Source organism: Colletotrichum acutatum, assembly GCF_030867785.1.
Source record: "Colletotrichum acutatum strain CBS 112980 chromosome Unknown BDZ83scaffold_19, whole genome shotgun sequence".
NCBI lineage: Eukaryota > Fungi > Ascomycota > Sordariomycetes > Glomerellales > Glomerellaceae > Colletotrichum > Colletotrichum acutatum.
Window position 1 is genome coordinate 280,103 of NW_026849013.1, and position 19,699 is coordinate 299,801.

At 53.9% G+C, this 19,699-nt stretch overlaps 5 protein-coding genes across 5 annotated transcripts; 3 read left to right on the forward strand and 2 right to left on the reverse strand.

The window, feature by feature from the left end:
• Positions 1–418: 418 nt before the first annotated feature.
• BDZ83DRAFT_151370 (ribonuclease H-like domain-containing protein) lies at positions 419–2,712 on the forward strand. The gene is made up of 3 exons (XM_060501329.1): positions 419–1,161; positions 1,243–1,762; positions 1,895–2,712. Exons 1-3 carry the CDS (start codon positions 819–821, stop codon positions 2,292–2,294), a joined length of 1,263 nt encoding a protein of 420 aa, XP_060368193.1. The 5' UTR covers positions 419–818; the 3' UTR covers positions 2,295–2,712.
• A 2,070-nt stretch (positions 2,713–4,782) lies between these two features.
• Positions 4,783–6,805, forward strand: BDZ83DRAFT_717273 (sodium/hydrogen exchanger family protein; the record flags this gene model as incomplete). Its single annotated transcript, XM_060511936.1, has 3 exons — positions 4,783–4,900; positions 5,054–6,216; positions 6,269–6,805. The coding sequence occupies 3 exons, from the start codon at positions 4,783–4,785 to the stop codon at positions 6,803–6,805; spliced, it is 1,818 nt and encodes a 605-aa protein (XP_060368194.1).
• A 1,372-nt stretch (positions 6,806–8,177) lies between these two features.
• Positions 8,178–9,439, reverse strand: BDZ83DRAFT_610375 (uncharacterized protein). The gene has a single exon (XM_060507585.1). The coding sequence runs from the start codon at positions 9,028–9,030 to the stop codon at positions 8,785–8,787; it is 246 nt and encodes an 81-aa protein (XP_060368195.1). The 5' UTR covers positions 9,031–9,439; the 3' UTR covers positions 8,178–8,784.
• A 4,009-nt stretch (positions 9,440–13,448) lies between these two features.
• Positions 13,449–17,269, forward strand: BDZ83DRAFT_571101 (uncharacterized protein; the record flags this gene model as incomplete). Its single annotated transcript, XM_060504377.1, has 4 exons — positions 13,449–13,532; positions 13,591–14,424; positions 14,461–17,064; positions 17,120–17,269. 4 exons carry the CDS (start codon positions 13,449–13,451, stop codon positions 17,267–17,269), a joined length of 3,672 nt encoding a protein of 1,223 aa, XP_060368196.1.
• A 685-nt stretch (positions 17,270–17,954) lies between these two features.
• BDZ83DRAFT_610381 (uncharacterized protein) lies at positions 17,955–19,438 on the reverse strand. Its single transcript, XM_060507586.1, has 2 exons — positions 18,908–19,438; positions 17,955–18,832 (listed from the first exon to the last, which is right to left on the reverse strand). Exons 1-2 carry the CDS (start codon positions 19,297–19,299, stop codon positions 18,037–18,039), a joined length of 1,188 nt encoding a protein of 395 aa, XP_060368197.1. The 5' UTR covers positions 19,300–19,438; the 3' UTR covers positions 17,955–18,036.
• Positions 19,439–19,699: the final 261 nt, after the last annotated feature.

A 19,699-nucleotide genomic window follows, 5' to 3' on the forward strand; every position in this document is an offset into this window, starting at 1 on the left:
AGCTCGTTGGCGGCTTTGGCGCTTTACATTTTACCTGTTGTATTTGGTTGAGAGACTGGTTGAAAGGGCTAGCAGAGGGTTTAGATAGTCCCTTCAGCTCCCGTGGGATGTCTGACGGGATGAAGGAGATTCGAGAGACGTGCGACGGTAGGCTGGTCAGGAATTATACCCATGCTGTCTCATTTGTAGCAGACGGCAACTTTAGCAATGCCCAAGCAACTTACATCAAGTCTTCGTCGTCCATACTTGCTGTGACGAGCAATTGTTGAGGGAAGATGTACCCCTTTACTCTCCAAAATACCAGAGTCACATAGGAACAACCGCTAGGAAAGAGTTCCAGCCGATATAAGATCAGCATCCAAGTGATATTGGCTGCAGCCTACACTAACTTACCCTACAAAAGTAATACAGGTAAATAGTGCCCGATGAATAAGGTAGGTAATAGCACGGTGTGTACTTAGGTACAGAGCCAGACTGCGCTAAGGGCCGGCAAGCTTTACAGCGGTCGTGCTTCCTGCGGGGAAGGGATGCGCCTTATCTTATCGGCACGCCTAATGCTGGCGAGGAAGGCCCGCACTGGGAGAACTGATCCATACTCCCATCCATTGAAGTGGTCCCCTCGTCACCAGCCCATGCCGCAATCTTCACTCTTTTTCCCCGTTACATGTTTCGGCATGCGCCCACGAACAAAAGCACCCGCTGAGGAAACGGCCCTGGAACTGCAGCTTTCGAGACCCTTCTAACCACCAGCATGAGTTGCCTTTGACTCTCTTGACCCACGCGACACCGACCAGGTAGCTTTGTAACGGCCTCGACACATGCGCTCGCGACCTCAAGCTTTTTGGACAAAAGCTGTGGACGAACTTCATCTCCGAGCTTCTGTAAGCTGTCGCCTTCTCCCATCGGTATTTTTAAGACGACGAAGCGTCACAATCTGGCGAGGCAGACCGAACGACATCCGCAACGACGACCGTAACACCCTACAGCTTCTCGCACGCTTCCTGAACGAGCGCGTCGACATGCCTGCGGACAAATCGAAAAAGCGCAAGGCGGACAAGGACCTACAGAGATACTACGCTGTGCGCGTCGGTCTCCGGCCAGGTGTATATTTGACATGGCTTGAATGCCAGAAACAGACTGCTCATCAAAAAGGAGCAATATGTATGTGAAGATACCTGACCATACCACTGTGGAAGTTGCAGGCCTTCTTGACCGGTTCGACTGACAGAGGCTGCTTTCTAGACAAGTCTTTTTTCACACGCGAAGAGGCCCAGGCTTTTGTGGAAGGCAAGTTCGTACCCGCGCCAGCCGGGGAAAAGCCCTCCCCTCCAAGATACTATGCTGTCGCGCGTGGTCATTTCACGGGCATCTTCGTCAACGACTGGGATACGGTTTCCTTGGCAATCAAGGATGCCAAAGGGCCCAAGTATAAGAGGTTCGACACATACACCGGCGCGTTAGAGTTCATTAGGGAATGGGGCAATGAGGAAACGATTGCTGGCGCTGAGGCAGGCGCCTTGAACGCGGGTATCAAGGTTCTGCCGAGGAAGCCAGCCACCAGCTCCGCAACGAAGGCCACGAAGGTGAAGAAGGAGAACCATGATGGGGTGGAGGAAGAGATGGAGAAGGAACCTAAAGACGATCCCGTAAATTCGGAGGTACTGAACTTGCCGCAAATCTATATCGACGGAGCTACGGCGGGCAACGGCACTCCTTCTGCCAGGGGCGGCGTGGGCGTCTACTTCGGACCCAACGATGCAAGGTAAGCTGGCCCTCAACTACATCTTACCTTCTTCCGTCATGATTCGTTTTCAGAAGAAGCAGTGGTGATGTAGTTCCCCTATATCTTTTCCTCAACAGGCCAGACGCAGCGGACTGACTCAGACGCATTTAGGAACATATCTGAACCCCTCGAAGGTGAACCACAAACGAATCAGCGAGCAGAACTTACCGCCGTCCTTCGAGCACTCGAGTACACCTCAGTCACGCAAGATGTCCAGATCTGGACGGATAGCGAATACGCAAAGAACTGCGTCACTCGCGACTGCAAAAAGTGGATGGCCAACGGCTGGAAGACTTGGAAAGGACCCGTAAAAAATCAGGACTTGATCAAGGCAATAATGGATCATCTCAACAGGCGAGAGGCTGCAGGGACAATAACGAGCATCAACTGGGTGAAGGCTCACACCACAGAGCAAGACCCGACATCTGTAGGCAACAGGGCTGCGGATGAGCTCGCCACGGCCGGTGCAAGAAAGACTTTGCCAACGAAGTCAAGAAGAAAGCTCAAGTGAGGCGGCAATGATGGGCTCTGAATCAAAGTTGGATGAGGATGATTACGATCCTACAAAGCACGTATAAGTCGTGTTCTTTATGCCGGTCAGGTGGCGATAGCATAGGATACGATGCGGCAGTGAGTCGGAGGGGTCGACAGAGGGCGACCTTGCGCGCTAATTGACGATACCCGCACAAAGCTCCAACCCCTCGCACTACCGGTCTGCAGCAGCGATACGGGCGATGTTGAATATCGTCATACTCGTGAAGGGTCGTTGACTTGATGTGACGGTCATGTCAAAGGGGCGTTTCGGGCGCAGGTGACTACGGTTGATTGCATGGTGCCGTTTCTGCTTGTGTCAATATCCCCATTCCTTAAGACTTTTCTCGGCCTTTGATCCTGTAATTATTTTTCCAATGGCGGATCGTATATCTGGTACTGTTGTGGCCCACAAGGAGATATTGACGGTACAGACCCAGAGGTGTACTATGCATGCAAGAAGACCATTGACGAATGGTTGAAATCGTGGCGGAAGTCCAATGACGGGGTCAAGTGTTTAATAGGTGGTTTGTTCAACTGTTCTGTTTCCCGTTTCTGCTTGTTGTTTAAGTAGTTTCCATGTCTCAAATACGGCAGATATCCATCCTCGGCTGAATTTCATCCCCTCTCGACAAATTTCCCTCCTTCTCTTAAACACTTAAACGTGCCACCGACGTGGAATTGCCTACGAATAGTATCTCTGTCTCATTACGTAGGATTTTCTGCCTTCTCCAAGGGCAGAATATATTTATCCTTGGGAACCCTTTCTTTCTCTCCCTCTCCCGTTGCTTCCGCGGCAGGCCGGCGCGAATGTGATGGTCTTGGAAAAAAAAAACACTTTTGTCTCACAGGTACGGTGGCGGTTTGTGAGACCGTACTAAACTCGTGGCTCTATATGCGCGCGTGTGTGTAGTTTTGTCTGCCTGGAGCTAATGTGATTAGGGTTTTCTTTTCGTTACTTTATCGTGTCTCTATCCCTCTGTACGCCCCCACGTTGTTGTTCCTGTGGGCGTTTGTGGATTGCTGGCGAGGGTCTCGAGGCTGGAGAATGTGGTTTTAGAGACAAGAGAGAGCGAGAGAGGGAGGAGCGCCTGAGAGCCTAGAGGAAAGGGAAGGGAAGGGAAGGCGCAGAAGGGATTTAGATTCTTGGCGCCGGCTTGAAGTCCCGAGCATTCATCTATTTAGTTTACTTGTCACCTTGTTGCATTTGTTCCATGATACAGTCTTACAGGGCCAGACAGGCAGGCATTGCTTTCCGTTGAAACCTATTCCCACTAGAGAGATCTAAAGAGACCTTTTGCAAAAGCTTACTTGGAAACCTTGCTCTGTTGGCATCGCAGGAGGTCCGGCTTTGGCATTCAGAAGCACACAAGAAAACGCCGTCTGAGCTTGCATTTCCTAAGATAGTTCGCCACTATTCAGTAAGGTAGGAGATGTCCAGCGCATAGGATAGCCTCTCCGTTCTGTGCTAAACAGCTGAACTCTGCCTACCCCACATCATCGCAAACCTGAGCGTCCATATTCTCACTCTAATACTTACTTTCCAGGAGCTATTCCGCATCGGGTCAACTAAATACCCTTGGTATCCTAGCATGGGACCAGGGACACCCCTCCTTCCCGCTTTGCCAAACCTGCGGTGATGATGAAAAAACAAGGGCCGGGCTACAGCTCGGCGGCGTTCGCCCCGATATCCAAAAACCACAGCACTTGCATCAGATCCTCGCCAAGCCGCCACTTTCCTTTTTCCCCTTCAACCTCTCTTCCCCCTTACATCGCGACCACCCTCACCCAGGACTTCCCACTTGGCGTACCTAGGTATTCACTCGGCCGCCCGCATCTGCGCACCGCATTCGGAACCCATTGGGCAGACGAAAGTTCGAAACCCCTCCAGAACCGCAAAGACGTGCAGACCGCCATCTCTTGGTCGCAGAAAAACAGATCCAAAGAAGCAAACATCATCGCCACGAAAGTCGTTGATCCCCAATAGCCTCCCAATGACAGTCAGCCACGCAAGCGCCGCAACTCTCCTCTTCGTTCACGACGCTTCGAACCCCACAATTCGATAACAATCGTATCTCTGCTGTTGGCTAGAATAGACTGTACCTCGGATCGTACCGCACGAAAACCAATTGCTTGCGGTTTCCTTCGGATCCGAAATCAGAAGAACCTCCCTTTCCGTAGGGCGCGCGCGGTCTCTCTACCTCTCTATCGCCTTACCGGTCGTTTTGTGTTGCCAAGAGATAAACTGCCACCCTCGTGGTTCAAAAACTTGGCGAACTGGGACCTTGTCGCATTTTCGTGCACATTCATTGGATCATCTCGCCCACGAGATCACGGAGACTACAACGAAAACTCGCACAAAGTGTGGAGGCTTCCAAGCTTTCAGGCCCGACTAGACACCTTGGCGAAAGCTTAAGTGATTCTCGACTCCTTTGAAGCAAATCTCACGTCGAGAAAGGCCGCCCAAGATGCCTACCCTCGCGCTCACAAACTTCAATATCCTCGTGGGCCTGCTGGGTGGCTGGATTTCGCTATTCGGCCTGGTCTCGTACCTATGCAAGGAGAACTATTACCTCTCCGAAGCCCGTAAGTCCCTCCGCTGTTTACACGTTTCAGAGCCCAATGGACCCCCAATGGCGAATATGGTGTCAAGGGTCGCAGTTGATGCGCCTAGATCGCCATGCAGGACAATACTTTCTCGATTCGTCTTGTAGTCAAGCGGCTAATCCAAAACCCCAGTGATATCCCTCCTCGCGGGCGTGGCTTTCTCCCCTCCCGCAGCAAACCTCATCAGACCGCTGGAGTATGCTGGCACGGAAGAGGACGTTGAGAGCGTCACCCTCGCCTTCTCCCGCCTCGTCCTCGGCGTTCAGCTCGTCCTCGCCGGCGTTCAGTTGCCCAGCAGGTACCTCCGCACGCAGTGGAAGCCCATGGCCCTGCTCGTCGGGCCCGTCATGACCTGCATGTGGCTCGCAACGTCCCTTCTCGTCTGGGCCATGGTGCCGCATATCCCCTTTTTGCACGCCCTCGCCGTCGGCGCCTGCGTGACGCCCACGGATCCGGTGCTGTCCAACGTCATCGTCAAGGGCCGCTTCGCGGACCACAACATCCCCACGGAGCTGCAGAATCTCATCATCAGCGAGTCCGGCGCCAATGATGGGCTGGGATATCCGTTCCTGTTCTTCGCCTTGTACCTGATCAAGTACATTGGCGACGGCGGCAAGCAGGTCTCTGGAGGCGCCGGCTTGGCGATGGGATTGTGGTTCGGTGAAACCTGGGGTTATACCATCATTCTCAGCGTCATCTACGGCGCCGTCGTAGGATGGCTCGCAAAGACGCTGCTTAGATGGGCCGAGAAGCGCAAATACGTTGACAGGGAGAGCTTCCTGGTCTTTGCAATCTCCCTGGCGCTCTTCATCGTCGGGACATGCGGCATGATTGGCAGCGATGACGTGCTCGCGTGCTTCATCGCTGGAAATGCTTTTACGTGGGACGATTGGTTCCGCTTGGAAACCGAAGACGACTCCTTCCAGCCAACGATTGATATGCTCTTGAACGTCACCATCTTCATGTGGTACGGCGCCGTCATCCCGTGGAACGAGTTCCTCCACAACGACGTGATCCCCATCTACCGTCTCATCCCTCTTGGCATCTTGGTGCTGATTCTGCGGCGTCTACCCTTCGTCTTCGCTATCCACCGCTTCATACCCCAGATTGAGCAGGTGAAGCAAGCCATCTTTGTGGGCTTCTTCGGTCCCATTGGAGTGTCGGCTATCTTTTATCTCTACGTCACAGTCGAATTCCTGCACACGCTGAACGAGGGCGATGAACCTCGTTCGGATGTTGCTCACCTGCCCGAAATAGTCAGAGTCGTCGTCTGGTTCCTCGCAGTCTGTAGCATAGTAAGTGACGCACTCCCGAAACCGTCGAGAACTAAAATGAAGTTTCAAATAGGTGGTCCACGGGCTGAGCATCCCGCTCGGCAAGCTCGGCTACTACGCTCCACGCTCGCTCTCTAGAGGCATCTCGTTCATGAGCGGCGAAGGCGACGGCGAGGGTGGTCCTGAGGCCACTCGGCCCTCCTTCCGCATTCGTGGCAGAGTACTGTATCCCTTTGGCCGTTCACGATCTCAAGGTATCGAAGCAGCGACAGGCTCAGGCTACAACATCGAGTCGCGGGCACAGTCGCAGTCACAATCTCAACCCCAATCTGACGTGGAAGGCGCCAATCGGCCCATCTACAGGATCGGCGGCTCAGTCATCCCTCCGCCGCCTGCGGGCGCGGACGAGCCGGGCGCGGCCCCTCCTTGGACGAAGCGGGCCGGTCAACCGGAGCATCAGAAACGTTCAGGCCCCGAAGACGGAGAACGCGTTAATGGTTCTCAGACAAAGGTGGCTGATGAGCAACAACAGGTGCAGACGCCACCGCCACCAGAGCTCCCAAGTCGTACAATCCGGTTTCCGGACGAGACACCCGCAGCACCTCGGTGATTTGCAGGGAAAAAAACCCCCGCGAAGCAGAAGATTTCGTGTGATGCAGAACTATTTTCTGCAACCGCAAAAGCCTTCGTTTGACTGAGACGTGAGACAATCAGCCCACGCGGCGGACAGAATTCCGGATACCAGCCGTTGTCAATTCCCATGTCTCTCGGGGTTTACTCTCCGGAAATCAAAAGGAAAGTATATGGCCTCGAGACGGAGTCGTAGTAAGTTGGCATTTCAAATGACACTTGTCCAATCTTTGTTCGTAGAGAATCTACTGTAGACAAGATAGACTTGGGATAGAACCGGCTAGAATACCCGTAATTAGGTAGACGTCTAATCGAACTGGATAATTGCCACTCGGTATTTACTCGGTCCACCATTTGCGAGTCGTCCACTACTTCCTACACACACATCGGAGTCGCCTAGGTACCAAATAGTTGTTGCCCGCACGTAGACCAAAGTTCTGGTGGTGTAAGGCCAATCGCTGATTGGTGCTCTTGGGCTGGTAGCTGGACTCTAGGCTGGGGGAGACTAGGTTACCGCCGCTGGCTGCAGTCCAGGTGATGTCTAGTACGTTTCGATCAAGGTCAGATGGAAAACCCAGCTTTATGCACAATTTACGCAGTAGGCCAAGTGCAAGTGTTTTTACATAATGAGTTTGTGCAATCCCTCCCCGACTTGGGAGAAGTCCAGTCAGTTCCTGCTTTGTGCAGCCCGACCGGACCAAGAATGGTTGACACACGATTGCAAAAGGCTAACTGAACATGAGCTGGTGGTGGTATTGGTATTGAGGCGTTTGTGCGAGATTCGGAGCGACGTCGGGGCTGAAGAGTCAAGCGTCGCATCTCGATTTCCTAGATTCCTAGGAGGCTGGCAGCGTTGGTTTGTTTAATCCCGCTCAGACGGCGAGGCTTGAGCTGGGCTGAGGCCCAGACTCGGACAGACAGGAATTGATCGACTGGTTGAATTGCCAGATTCCTTCGCTAGGAGAAAAGGATGGGTGGTAGCGACCGGTGGTATTGTTGGTACTTGGTGCAGGTGTGAACGACCATCTGCGGGAAGGGTTGCATTCACCACCGGGTTCCGTTCCTGACGTTGAGGGAAGCGGAAGCCTATCAAAGGGCCGATGATTGACATCGGACGCAGGTAATGCGGCAGGCTGATATCGTGCCAACCCGTCTTCCGCCGGTTCTTGCGTCGGGATTACTCTAGGCGGCCAACAGTGGCTAGAATTGGCTTGCGTCGTAGGGTAGTAGCAGTTCGTTGCAATGACTAAGTTACTGATGTCGCAGACAATCGCTGTCTTGCATTTCAACGAGTAAATCCAAAGATGGGCCAATGAAGCCAGGCTATTTCCCCGCGACAAGGTAAGAGAAAGAGATTGTCTCTATACGGGAGAATAGAAACCGGACGGTTTCTGGAAAGCCGAGTAGTCTCTCCTTGGATGGAATGGTCCGGCCAAGGTTAGGTTCAGGACACGCCGCAAAGCCGTACCGTCTCTTGTTGAGGGAGGTGCGTAGTAGTATCGATGCATAAGGAGACCAAGTAAGATCCGCTCGGTCTTGGTGTCGATACTTTAGGTTGACCGGGAAGGAACCCAGGACACAAACCTACGCAGTCCAATTGTTGGAAAGGTAGGTATGGATACGTGGGCAATTGCCTGCATTAGCTGTGGCAACAGGTAAGCGCTGACGTCCTGAGACGAGCCGAGCTGCGTATTAAAGTCGATGACAAGAGTCCGTGAGAGAGTTAGTTTCCCGCGGCACCGGTCTGGGTCGGCGTAGTTTGGGTCCAAAGGAGAGGATCAGGTTACTGTTTTCGTCCAATGTGCGGGCACACGGTAAGTTGACCGCAGTGGCCACTGACCAGTCTTGGTAGTTCATATTATGAGAAAGTGAGCAAAGACTCAAGGAGTCTCCCAGGAGTTGCCGTTTGCTGGGTATCACGAGACTTGGCCAAAAGCGTATTGACTTGTGGAGAAGGCTCTAGGCAAAGAGACAAGAGACACGTAGCAAAAGTCCGAACAAGAGCCAAGTCGTATCCGGACTTGGAAGAGGCCAGATTGCTTCGGCATCAAGCAATCTGTTACTTGTTGCCTGCAAGATGATGAAGACTGACGTTAATTGTTGATGAGGGGCAAGGCCGGAGTTGTGAAAGTGACGAGTGAGGTAGGCCTGGCGAGGCAAGGAAGGCGGCGGGATTGCAACTCTGCATCGCCGGTGCATTGGCATCCTGGCGACGGGTCAGGGACCAGAGCGTGAGCCACCGGGAGTGGCCCTGGGTATCGAGTCGAGGGTTCAAGAACCTGGAAACAACCTGGAAGGGGCCTTTTGGGCCTTGGGCCCTACCGGTACGAGAAACAGTGGAATGGGGGGAGCGAGGAATGTGGTTCTATCTGGGCTGAAGTGGGTTTCGAGGCGGGCAGGCAGAATTGCTGCACAGGGTGATGTTCGTGTCTTTTGCAGTTGGTACGGACTCCCCTATCTGCGGACCGTAAGCAGACACTGGAACCTATGGAGAAACACAATAAGGTCAGTTAGGTAAGCGGGCAATGGAAGAGGATGACCCAAAGGCTCATCTCCCAGAGCAATTTCATAATTTACCAGGTATCCGTCCTGCGTACCGGAGGGGCCATCCGCCATCGGGACGCGCGTGTTTTAGCTGCGTCGCCCTGCGCTGGCGTTGGGGGTTTGATGTGCTGATGCCCTGGTTTGCTTATCAGTCACCTCAGTCTTTTCACTGTAGGTGGATGGATGGTGGGTGGTACCGTGGGTGCGTGGTAGGAAGAGGTCGGTCGGTACGGTCATGGAAGGGATCGGGCGACGTGGGATGTGAGTGAGACTGTCTCGAGAGTCGACAGGAAGAATGGAAAGTTCTCACACTGTGCTCAGACTCTAGCAAGGGACCATCGCCAGACAAGTGTGTGATTGGCCAGGAAGAGGGTGGCTTGAGTGGACTCAGGGCACCGAGTGGAGCTCTCGGAGAGGGCTGCCATCTGTCTTGGCGGCGCGTGGCGCAGGTGCCACACGGTGCCTTCGCGTAAGTCTTCCGCCGCAGACACACGGCCAATTACCTTACCTTAGGTACCTGCACCTCGATATGATACGTACCTCTATCCTTTCCCGTCAATGAGTTTTTTTGCGGATCCCACCTCACCAATTTCCACGCCTCATCAACCAACCTTTTGCAATTCACTGCAAGCTTCAGTGTTAATCGACCATGTTCCTCCACCAACTTCCGTTGTAAATAATGGATCTTTGCCGATGCAGACGCAAGCCGAAAGGGAAAAGAGGCGATCCGTGAGTCTGTCTTTTTTATGCTGTGTTGTTGCCGGTCAGGGCAGGCAGGCACCCAGGCACAGGCGCACACGCACGATGATGGATACCTTACAGATACGGATGGTGAGATACATCACAGACCAGACCGGCCACTGATCTCCAATGCAGAGGGCACACAGACGAGAGAGAGGGAGAGAGAGAGAGAGAGAGTGTGTGTGTGTGTGTGTGAAAGAAAGAGCCACGGCCGCAAGCGCGGGAAGAGCACAGGGCGTCAGTCAGTTCCAGCTTCAGCAACAGCTCCAACTCCAAGCAGACACACATTACTCTGTACACGCAGATACACGCAGACCGGCAGGAAAGTTCGATGAATCTAGCGTGCTCAAGGTGCGGCTACCTCTACGAGTATCAGGCCCAAACGGGAAGCTTGAGCACTGGGCATCCAACGCCACAACGCCAACTGCAAGTGCAGGACGCAAGACGCAAGACGCAAGACCAACTCTCTAGGATCCATCCATACGGATACATGGCATTCTCAGCAAAGTCACACAGCCAATCTGGTTATCTCGCTCTCATTCCCATTGGCAGATGGATAGGTATCTACCCGCCGTCCCTTCCAACCCTCAAGTTGCAGCGCCATCTCTTCGTCCGTCCCTGCCACTTCCACCTGTACATGCGAATTCACAGAGGAAACCATGGTGCCACTGCCACATTATCTGAGGCAAGGTGTGATCGAGGAGGACGCTGTAAGATGAGAAAGAGAATGACAAGGTACACACCACCATTTCTCAACTGACCCCTCAGATTGGCTCTGGCTTCCACCCACGCACAGCAAGCGACCGCGTCTCGGAGAATGGGACGGCCTGATGGCGAACAAGCTTCAGACCGATCCTCATCGTACTCGTTCGTTCAGTCCCAAGATTGAGTGATATACCTGAATACCTGTCTACCTTACCTACCGTAGTTATTATACCTTTTCGCCGCAGCTTGCGTCAGGCTTTTCTGGACACTGTAATACCCAACGAAGCCAGATAAGCCATCCATTGAAGCCAAGTATTCAAACGTGCCGTGTTCCCTCAGCTTGTTCGGATACAAAGTATGTGAAATGATCCAGCCACGCCTCTACTATCAATTAAGACCTTGCCTTGGATAGGTGACTTACCTTCACCTTGCCTTACATGCTGCAACTTGGACACACACACACACACACACACACACACACACACACACACACACACACATACGCCCGCCCAAGGTACACATCACCAAACGATCAAAACTCACCCGGTCCACAATTTGTTCCATTTCACCATCAACTGGGCCTTTTTCGTCGTTTCTGCGTCTGTGCCTACTGTTTACTCTACATCTACCTCCCGTTGTATCTTGATGCCAGTGGCTCGGTGCTTACTCCGAGCATTGCAACCGTTCGGTATCATCTTGTGTTGCCTGTAATCCAGCGAGAGTTGTAGCCTCCAGATCCCATCGTCTCCGGACACCGGAGGCCGGCGCTCGTTCATCAAGGTCACACAATACCGGTCGATAGCCGCCTGTTGTCACCGCTGACATCCATCCGCACGTCTTTTCGTCCTCGTTGTCTGCTTGTTATTGTTGTTCTTCTTTCTCTGCCTTCTTCTGCATCTTCTCGTTCTTCTTACATCGGTCGCTGCATTTGCAACCAAACTCAATCGGTCTGGACTCTGGACACACACAACCTACGCTACACTCTGGAATGACGGGTGTTGAACTTATTGATTGGCTTCATTTATCTGCACCCCGATTCGAATCGCCCTTCACATATTCATCCCCCTGTCTCTTTCTCTTTGCCCAGCCCAATTTCGAGTCACCGCTTTCCAAGGGACTGGCCGCTTTTTGAGACATTGTTACCGCCTCGACTTGGACTTTCTAGAGATTGGAGCGCTGCCCGCACGCACGCACGCACGTACACGCACCAGTGCAGACTCCGATTCCTGGGCATACAATTTCCGCCCTCGCCTTCTTTTTTTATTTTATTTTAATTTTTTTGCCCATCGTACTTTTTTCTCCCTCTGCTCATCGTAAACCTGAACTACGGATACCTTACCTGCCTAGTAATATTACCTATCACTCCCCTCCCCTCCTACTACCTAACCTTAGGCTGGAGAATAGCAAGAGGGGAAAAAAAAGATAAAAAGAACAAGAAACACCCTAACTGCATTCACTCCAGCCACCCCCCAAAGTCCCCGACAGAACAGCCCAGCGAGAAGAAGGAAAGACGACTGGGAAAAACAAGAGACATTTGCGTTCCCCGGCGCCGCAGCAATGTGCTCTTAGGATAGACACCCTATCTGCTACGAAATCCCAAGCACCCAACCCACGTACCACAGCTCCGCACCGTACGAAGGAAACGGATACAGACAACAAGAGGAAGGATTTACAGGGCCCCTCCGAACGCTCAACCACCGACCATTTCTTAGGACCATTATTACTCAATTGCCCCGACGGCCGCTCGTCAGCAACAGGTTACACCGTGTATCCGCCGCACATCCCGGCTCCAACCCAGTGCGACAATCAAACACAAACTCACCTCGCCCAGCGCAAATCCGGGTCGGACTCGCATTAGAGGGACACTGGACGGTGGGCCCCCACTCCACCGCCTGGTCTACACCACTTTACCACGAGACGCCCTTTTCCCCACAACATCCCCAGACCGAGCTTTCACCTCCTCCCCTTTCGTCGCCATCTCCGTCGTCGTCGCCGTCGTCGTCGGGCCTCACACAACACGCACACAACTTTCATCCATCATCACTGTTTCTGGCCAAGGTATGACGACTGCTGGTGCCGCTATCGGTGCCAGCCCTATGCCAGCCGTTCCGGGAATGTCCCCCACCGGCGAATTCAACGAGTTCTTGGAATACGACGAGAACAATCCGTTCGGTGACTCGAGTCCTCTGCCGACAAATTTCGACCTCAACGCTCACGATACCCTCAAAATATCCGATTTTCCTCAGTCGCTTCACGAAGCAAAGTCGCTCGAACCCCAAGCCACACTGCTGGCTACCGGTACCGTCGCAGCTGGCTCACCCGACTCCCTCATCGACTCCTTCCGAGACTCTTCCTCCGACTCTGCGTCCTCGAAAAGGACAGCCAGTTCTGCCTCAGGGAAGACCGCCGACGTAATGATGACCGATGGAGCCGACATCAAGCACGACTGGGACGCCTCGGCCTTTGTCGGTCGTCCAGAAGACAGTATCTTTATGTTCGGCGCAAATGCTGACGCGACGCTGCCCGACGGCCTGGATCTGAACGATGACAAATTTATGGACGAGTCCTTCGACTTTGAGAGTGCTTCAAGTAGTCCTAACGCAGCCGGTGCCATGAGTATGGAGTCGCCAGAGATGCCCACCATCCACACGAATGGACCGCCAAAAACGATCGCACCGGGCAATCCCCGAAACGCAAACCACGGCAAGCGGAACTCAGTGAGTGGAATTTCGCAGCGCGACAAGATAGAAACAGAACCCAGCTAACCCGACCCAGCAATACTCCATATCGCAGCCCATGAATGGGTTGAAGATGACCAACTCGAGAGAATGCTCTCCAATGTCACAAAATATGATAACCAGCCATGAAGCATCCCCGTCAGCCTTCTTCAACAGCTCGCCCTCGCCCGGCGCACCAGACTTCAACGCTGCCGCAATGGGTGCTATGAACCCGCAAGGCTTCTGGCCAGGCAAGCTGGATCCCGGGGCGCACCAGATGGTTGCCAATATGCCTATGCAAGCGCAATACCACCAACACGATGGTCTCCCGGTCCCGATGCCACAACAAATGCCGATTTTCACTCAGCCGAATTTTGATTTCCTCAGCCGTGGTTGTCGGTTGACGATCCACCCAACACCCTCCAAATCGCGCGTTGAGACCCAGATTCCTATCAAGTTGACGCTTTTCCCGCTACCTCCTGGTATCAAGCGTCTACACCTACCAGTGCACACTATCTCGAAGCCAAAGCTACTAGCCAAGCCACCAGCCGAACGGACACCCGATATGTTGGAACTGTACACCATGCTCGTCTGCACTAGTGCGATGCAAAACGACGACAACAAGCGCAAGGCCTTCCAGCGCGCCGCAGCCGCCACTCACAGCCCCGTCATGAACGCCCGATCCGTTAGCGACGAGGACGACGAGGAGAACAAGCCGCAAAACGGAGGCGAAGTGCGCATCTGCGCCGGCTGTATCACCCGTGAGCGTAAACGAGCAGCGAGGAAGAAGATCAAGAAGGTTGAAGAAGAGGAGATGTGGAATCGCGATGAAACCAGGCGGGTGATCGTCTTTAACACGCAAGAAGTGAAGGAGTGGCAGACGCCCAACGGCGTCGTGTCAGACTCTACAGTGACAGGACGGCCGGAGCCTGTGGCGCCTCCCGGTGCCATGCAAGTCGATGCGCCGATGAGAATCGCTTGCTACTGCAGGCACCATGCCGAGAAGTTGGGATTCCAGGTCATCTTCACCATCAAGGACTGGCAAGATCGTGTTGTCGCACAGGAGATGTCTCAATCCATAATGATCACCGACGATCACAAGACGCACCCGATCCCGCAACAGTTGAACCCACCTGCAACCCAAGCCCCTGAGAACAACAGCAGCAACTTGGTACCCATGATGAACGCTCCGATGGAATCCAGCCCACTCAGCAATGGTGGAACGCCGTTCCGACTATCTCATTCCAGCTCCGATCTGCAAAACATGCACCGCAATTCCGCTCCTCAATTCCCAGTTGCGAACACGACGGCTAAAGCGCCTGCTCCTCCAGTTTCGAGCACCACTCCTCGTTCGTTATCGCGACCGCAGTCTCCGAACGCGCATGGCGGACCTCAGACGAAGAAGCGAAAGGCCAGCACAGGATCGAGAGTACCGATAGGAATGGCAATGACGCGCCTGGACACAACGCCGCCGCCAACACAGATGCCCAACCCAGTTCCCGCGGCTGCTTCTGCATCAACATCACCATTCACGCCCAACCTGACCAGCTTCCAGGCTCCTCCTGAAGCTGTGTTTGTTCAGAACGGTGCTCCGCCGCCCATGCCCCAAGCATACGCCACTGGCCCGCCTACGCCCAACAGCAACGACCAGACACTTTTCACGAATGCCAATCGCTCAGCCAGCATGGACAATGTTGCCATGCCGATGTTCTCTGCGCCCGCATCAGCACATCAGAGCCGCGCTGCAAGCCCCAGTGGACTGCGTAACGGCGTGAACGTGGTGTCACAGAACCAGTTCAACACGATGTCATACATGCCGACGAACGCCGTTGCTCCAGCGCGACCACAGCCGACCATTCACAAGATCATTCCCAACGAAGGTCCGAAGTCTGGTGGCATCGAGGTTACGATCCTCGGAGCCAGCTTCTACCAGGGTCTGGAAGTGCTGTTCGGCGACCAGAAGGCCACTACAACTACTTTCTGGGGCGAATCATCCCTTGTCTGTCTTCTGCCTCCCTCGCCTGTCTCTGGAGCCGTTCTTGTTACCTTCAAGCAAAGTCAAACGCAAGCTGGACCACCGTTCCCCGCCATGTCCAAACAGAACCAAATGTTCAAATATGTCGACGACGACGAAGAGAAGCTCATTCGCACAGCTCTCTCAATCCTGGGCCACAAAATGTCTGGACAGATGGTTGATGTCAAGGAACTTGCTCAGCGCATTATCGGTCAGGGTGACTCAAGCTGGGGTGCATCTGGCCCCTCAGGCAGTGTCGGCGGCTTTGGCGGAAGCACCTTCAACATGAGCACCGAATCCCAACTTCTGAAGTGCTTGGAGCTCATCGACCTGGATGACAACCCGAGAATGTCCAGACTTGATTTAAGAAGGTCTACTGGTCAGACGATGTTGCACATGGGCTGTGCCTTGGGATACCATCGCTTCATTGCGGGACTTTTGGCACGCGGTGCTAACCCAGACTTGCGGGACAAGGGTGGCTTCACTCCTATGCATCTGGCAGCAATGAACGACCATGAGTCGATTGTTCGCAGATTGATGCAAGCGGGTGCTGACCCCACGATCCGCAGTCTTTCGGGACTTCGCCCGGCCGATGTTGCTCGCTCACGCAAGGTCATCGATCACATCCGTCGTTGCGAGCGTCACATTCGCTCCAGAAGCGGTGGCTCGTTGCACAGCAGAGCAAGCAGTGCCGCGTCCCTGAGATCGCTGTGGGATCCCTTGGGCATGTCCAGCGAGTCAGAATCTGCAGATGACGGCGAAGAAAGCCCCGAGTACTCGTCGGGAGATTACGAGGACGACGAACAGGAAGAAGAAGACTCTTGGCTTGACATGCGGCGCCGATCCAGCAGCCATGCGTTCACGCCGCGCCCCGATAGACAGAGCATCCTCCAACGGGGTCAAGACGAGATTCAACCAGGACTAGCGTCGCCCACAACAGCCATTGCCTCGGCCGTCAGAGACCAATTCACTGCCCAGATCCAACAGTTCCAGCAAGCCATGACGATGCACTTCCCCAACCTCCCGCAGATGCCTGCTCTGCCTAGGATGCCAATGCTTCCCGACTATCATGCATACCTCCAGCAGAATCCTCTCATGGGTAGGGTCACCTCGCTCATGCCGGGCATGTCCGGCTCACGGCCTGGATCGGCAGACGAAGAGACACCTAGGCCGATAGACGGAAGATGGTGGGATCTGTCATCGTTCCGGAACACCAACAACAACTCGGCACCGCCGCCATCCTACGACGAGATTTTCCCGCAAGATGAACTCGACAAGAAGCAAGCCGCCGCTCTCGGGGCCGCTGCTGAGGCTGCTGCCGATATTAAATGTGCAACCATTTACGACACGCAGACAATCGAGGTCACCGAGGCATCGTCAAGCACGGCGCCAGTGCCGAGCGTACTCAGAATTGGACGCAAGAGTGCCATTACGAAGGAGCAGCAACAGAACTTCCTCCGGGCCCACGAGGCCAAATTCAAGGGCATGCGTAGCGACAAGAACCTTTGGTTCATTTGGGTAAGCTCCACCATGCATACATTCCAACTTGACCCGTTAGACTGACTTGTACCAGATTCCCCTTCTTACATGTATTTTGGCTGCTATGTTATACAGCCGTTATCCTCACTACTTTGCCGCGGCCTGGTCCATGGTTGGATCTAAGGTGGATCAGGTTCCGGAAATTGTAAGGAACGTTCAGGACCGTGTTGTTGAGGTCCTATAGATCATTTTGACTTGCTTCAAACCAATTACGTCACGCATTCGGTCAAAAATATGGCCTTGTTCGGTTCTTGTTTTTCGGATCAAAGGGGAGAAACGGAGTTGATATCTGCGGGGGACATACGTGGAACAGAGTTCCGCCCCCTACCTACAGCGACTAGGACTGGGTTAAGATGACTGGCACGGCTAAGGAATGCCGTGCCGGTTTTTGGGTCTGGGTTAAGGACTTGGACGTTGCGCAGCGCCGGTATGGAAAGAAGTTCCCCACGGAACCAGCAAGCCATCTATCTCACTTGGGCAATTACAGCCCCTCAAATCTTTCTTGATAGTTCACTTTGTTATTTTCCCTCATTCGTTGGAGTACCGCGAGGAGTCTCGATGCATGTAGCTCTGCCGAGGGAGCAGACACGGTCTAGAGGACCAAAGATGGGTGTGTCGAGTATTATATAGCGAGGGGTGCTTTTCCAACTATTTTACATAGAGGCAGACATTATCGGTCTAGGCCGGGGAATAATGTCGACACTGGTACATTTGTCCTGTGAGTTTTTGGTCCATTGAAGAAGTGATGTAACATGCGGCTCTCTGCTTACCGCCATGTGGTTGTGACAATACCCCTGAACAACTTGGAAGTCATCTTGAAGCCAACTGCGTAGGCCTTTGTCTGACTGGCCTCACTTACTTTCTAGCACTCTCTCTCTCTCTCTCTCTCTCTCTCTCTCTCTCTCTCTTTCTCTCTCTCTCTCTCTCTCTCTCTCTCTCTTTCTCTCCTCACTAGAGAGAATGCTCCTTCTGCAGACGACCAGCCTCCGCCTCAATCTCGACCAACCTGTCCTCCCTCCACCGCCAGACACCCGCCAACACGGCCCCCGGCCCGACGATTAACTCCAAGTTGTTGGCCATGACGTAGTACGCCAGAAACTTTTTGAGGTCGACCTTGCCGTGCCGCTGCTTCTGGACGTCGTAGACGACGAGGGCGCACCACAGCCTCGAGGAGCCAAAGATGAGCCAAAAATCCCATTGGAAGATTTGGAAGAGGCCTGGGCCGACGTCGCCGGTTGAGATGTCGTTGAGCGGGAGGAAAACCTTCGTCAGGGTTAAAGATTTGTTTTGGGAAGTGAAGAGGGTGGAGAGGGTGTAGAAATGGGATGCTGCTGCGACGAGGATGGCGGCGGAGTAGAGGCGACGGAGGGCGAGGGTTGTTTGCTGGCGGGCGGTCGTCATCGTCGTCTTCTTGGCCTCAGGGGTGGCGGTCCTCTCGGGTGAAGACTTGTAGATTGTGCTTGCTAGGAGCCATATCCCAGCATTGAGGAGGACGGGCGCGGCCTGCCAAAAGGCGATGAGGTTCTGCGCGAGGCGGGGGAAGGACCAGGGGTAGTACATTGCCGCGGTCGGGAGGGCGAAGAGGAGTAGGGTGGCCGGGAGGAGGGCCTTTGCGAGGGGGAGAGGCACGTCGCCGCCGGAGACGAGGTAGGTTTTCCTCGTGGTGAGGAGGGTGTAGGCGAGGTGGTAGAGGGGGATTATGACGCCGCCGCCTACTGTTTGGTAGAGGGCTGCCCAGGCGGCGTGACTATCTCATTGTGTTAGTCCATTCCTCGTTCTTTGAGTTGAGAAAGTTGTGAGGAAGGGAGGGACGGGGACTTACAAGCTGAGGAAACTCCATCGGTTCCTGGATCGATAGGCCTCAATGTTGAAGACTACTACCGCCGGGAAGAAGTTGAGCAGAAAATGTATCTGCTGGATCCTCGCCGCCTCGTTGAGGTTCAGGGGTCCCTGGGCGAAGGAGGCGACGAGGTAGGTGAGGCCAAGGTCGAGCGGCTTGAGACCGGTGTAGGTTGTGTAGAGGCGGGAGCCATCTTGAAGTCTCCCCGTCTCGACGAGGTTGGTGAGGTTTTGTGTGAAGGAGGTGTGGCCTGGTTGGATGCGGATGAAGTAGACACCCGCGGCTGCGAGGAGGGCGAAGATGGTTGTGAAGAGGGTTGTTAGGAGGGGATGTCGTGAGGACTTTGGGGGTAGTGAGGACGTTGGATTGGCCATTATTGGGAGACGTTTTGGGAGACGTTCGATGGAGAAGATCTTGAGGATGCTAGACTTTTGCGATAGACCGGCGAAGTCTCATGATGAAATTGAAGCTTGAGATCAAGTTTAAGTAAACAAGCACGACGGGGGATATATGACGGACAGACCCTTTGAGAAGTGAGATGACCCCACATCGTAAGCAATAACTGAAGTCTGCAGCGTGAGTGGTTGACGGACTCGGCTGACGATGCACCTATGCGGCGTGGGTTTCCGTGTCGGTCACTGTCGGCCGACACCTGACATATTTGTGTGATAATCCATCCTATCCCCTTGCTCACAGATCCAATTTTCCGGTGGGATACCGCTCCCTGTCTCAATCCTAGATCGCAATTATCATAATATCTAGGCAGAACCAACT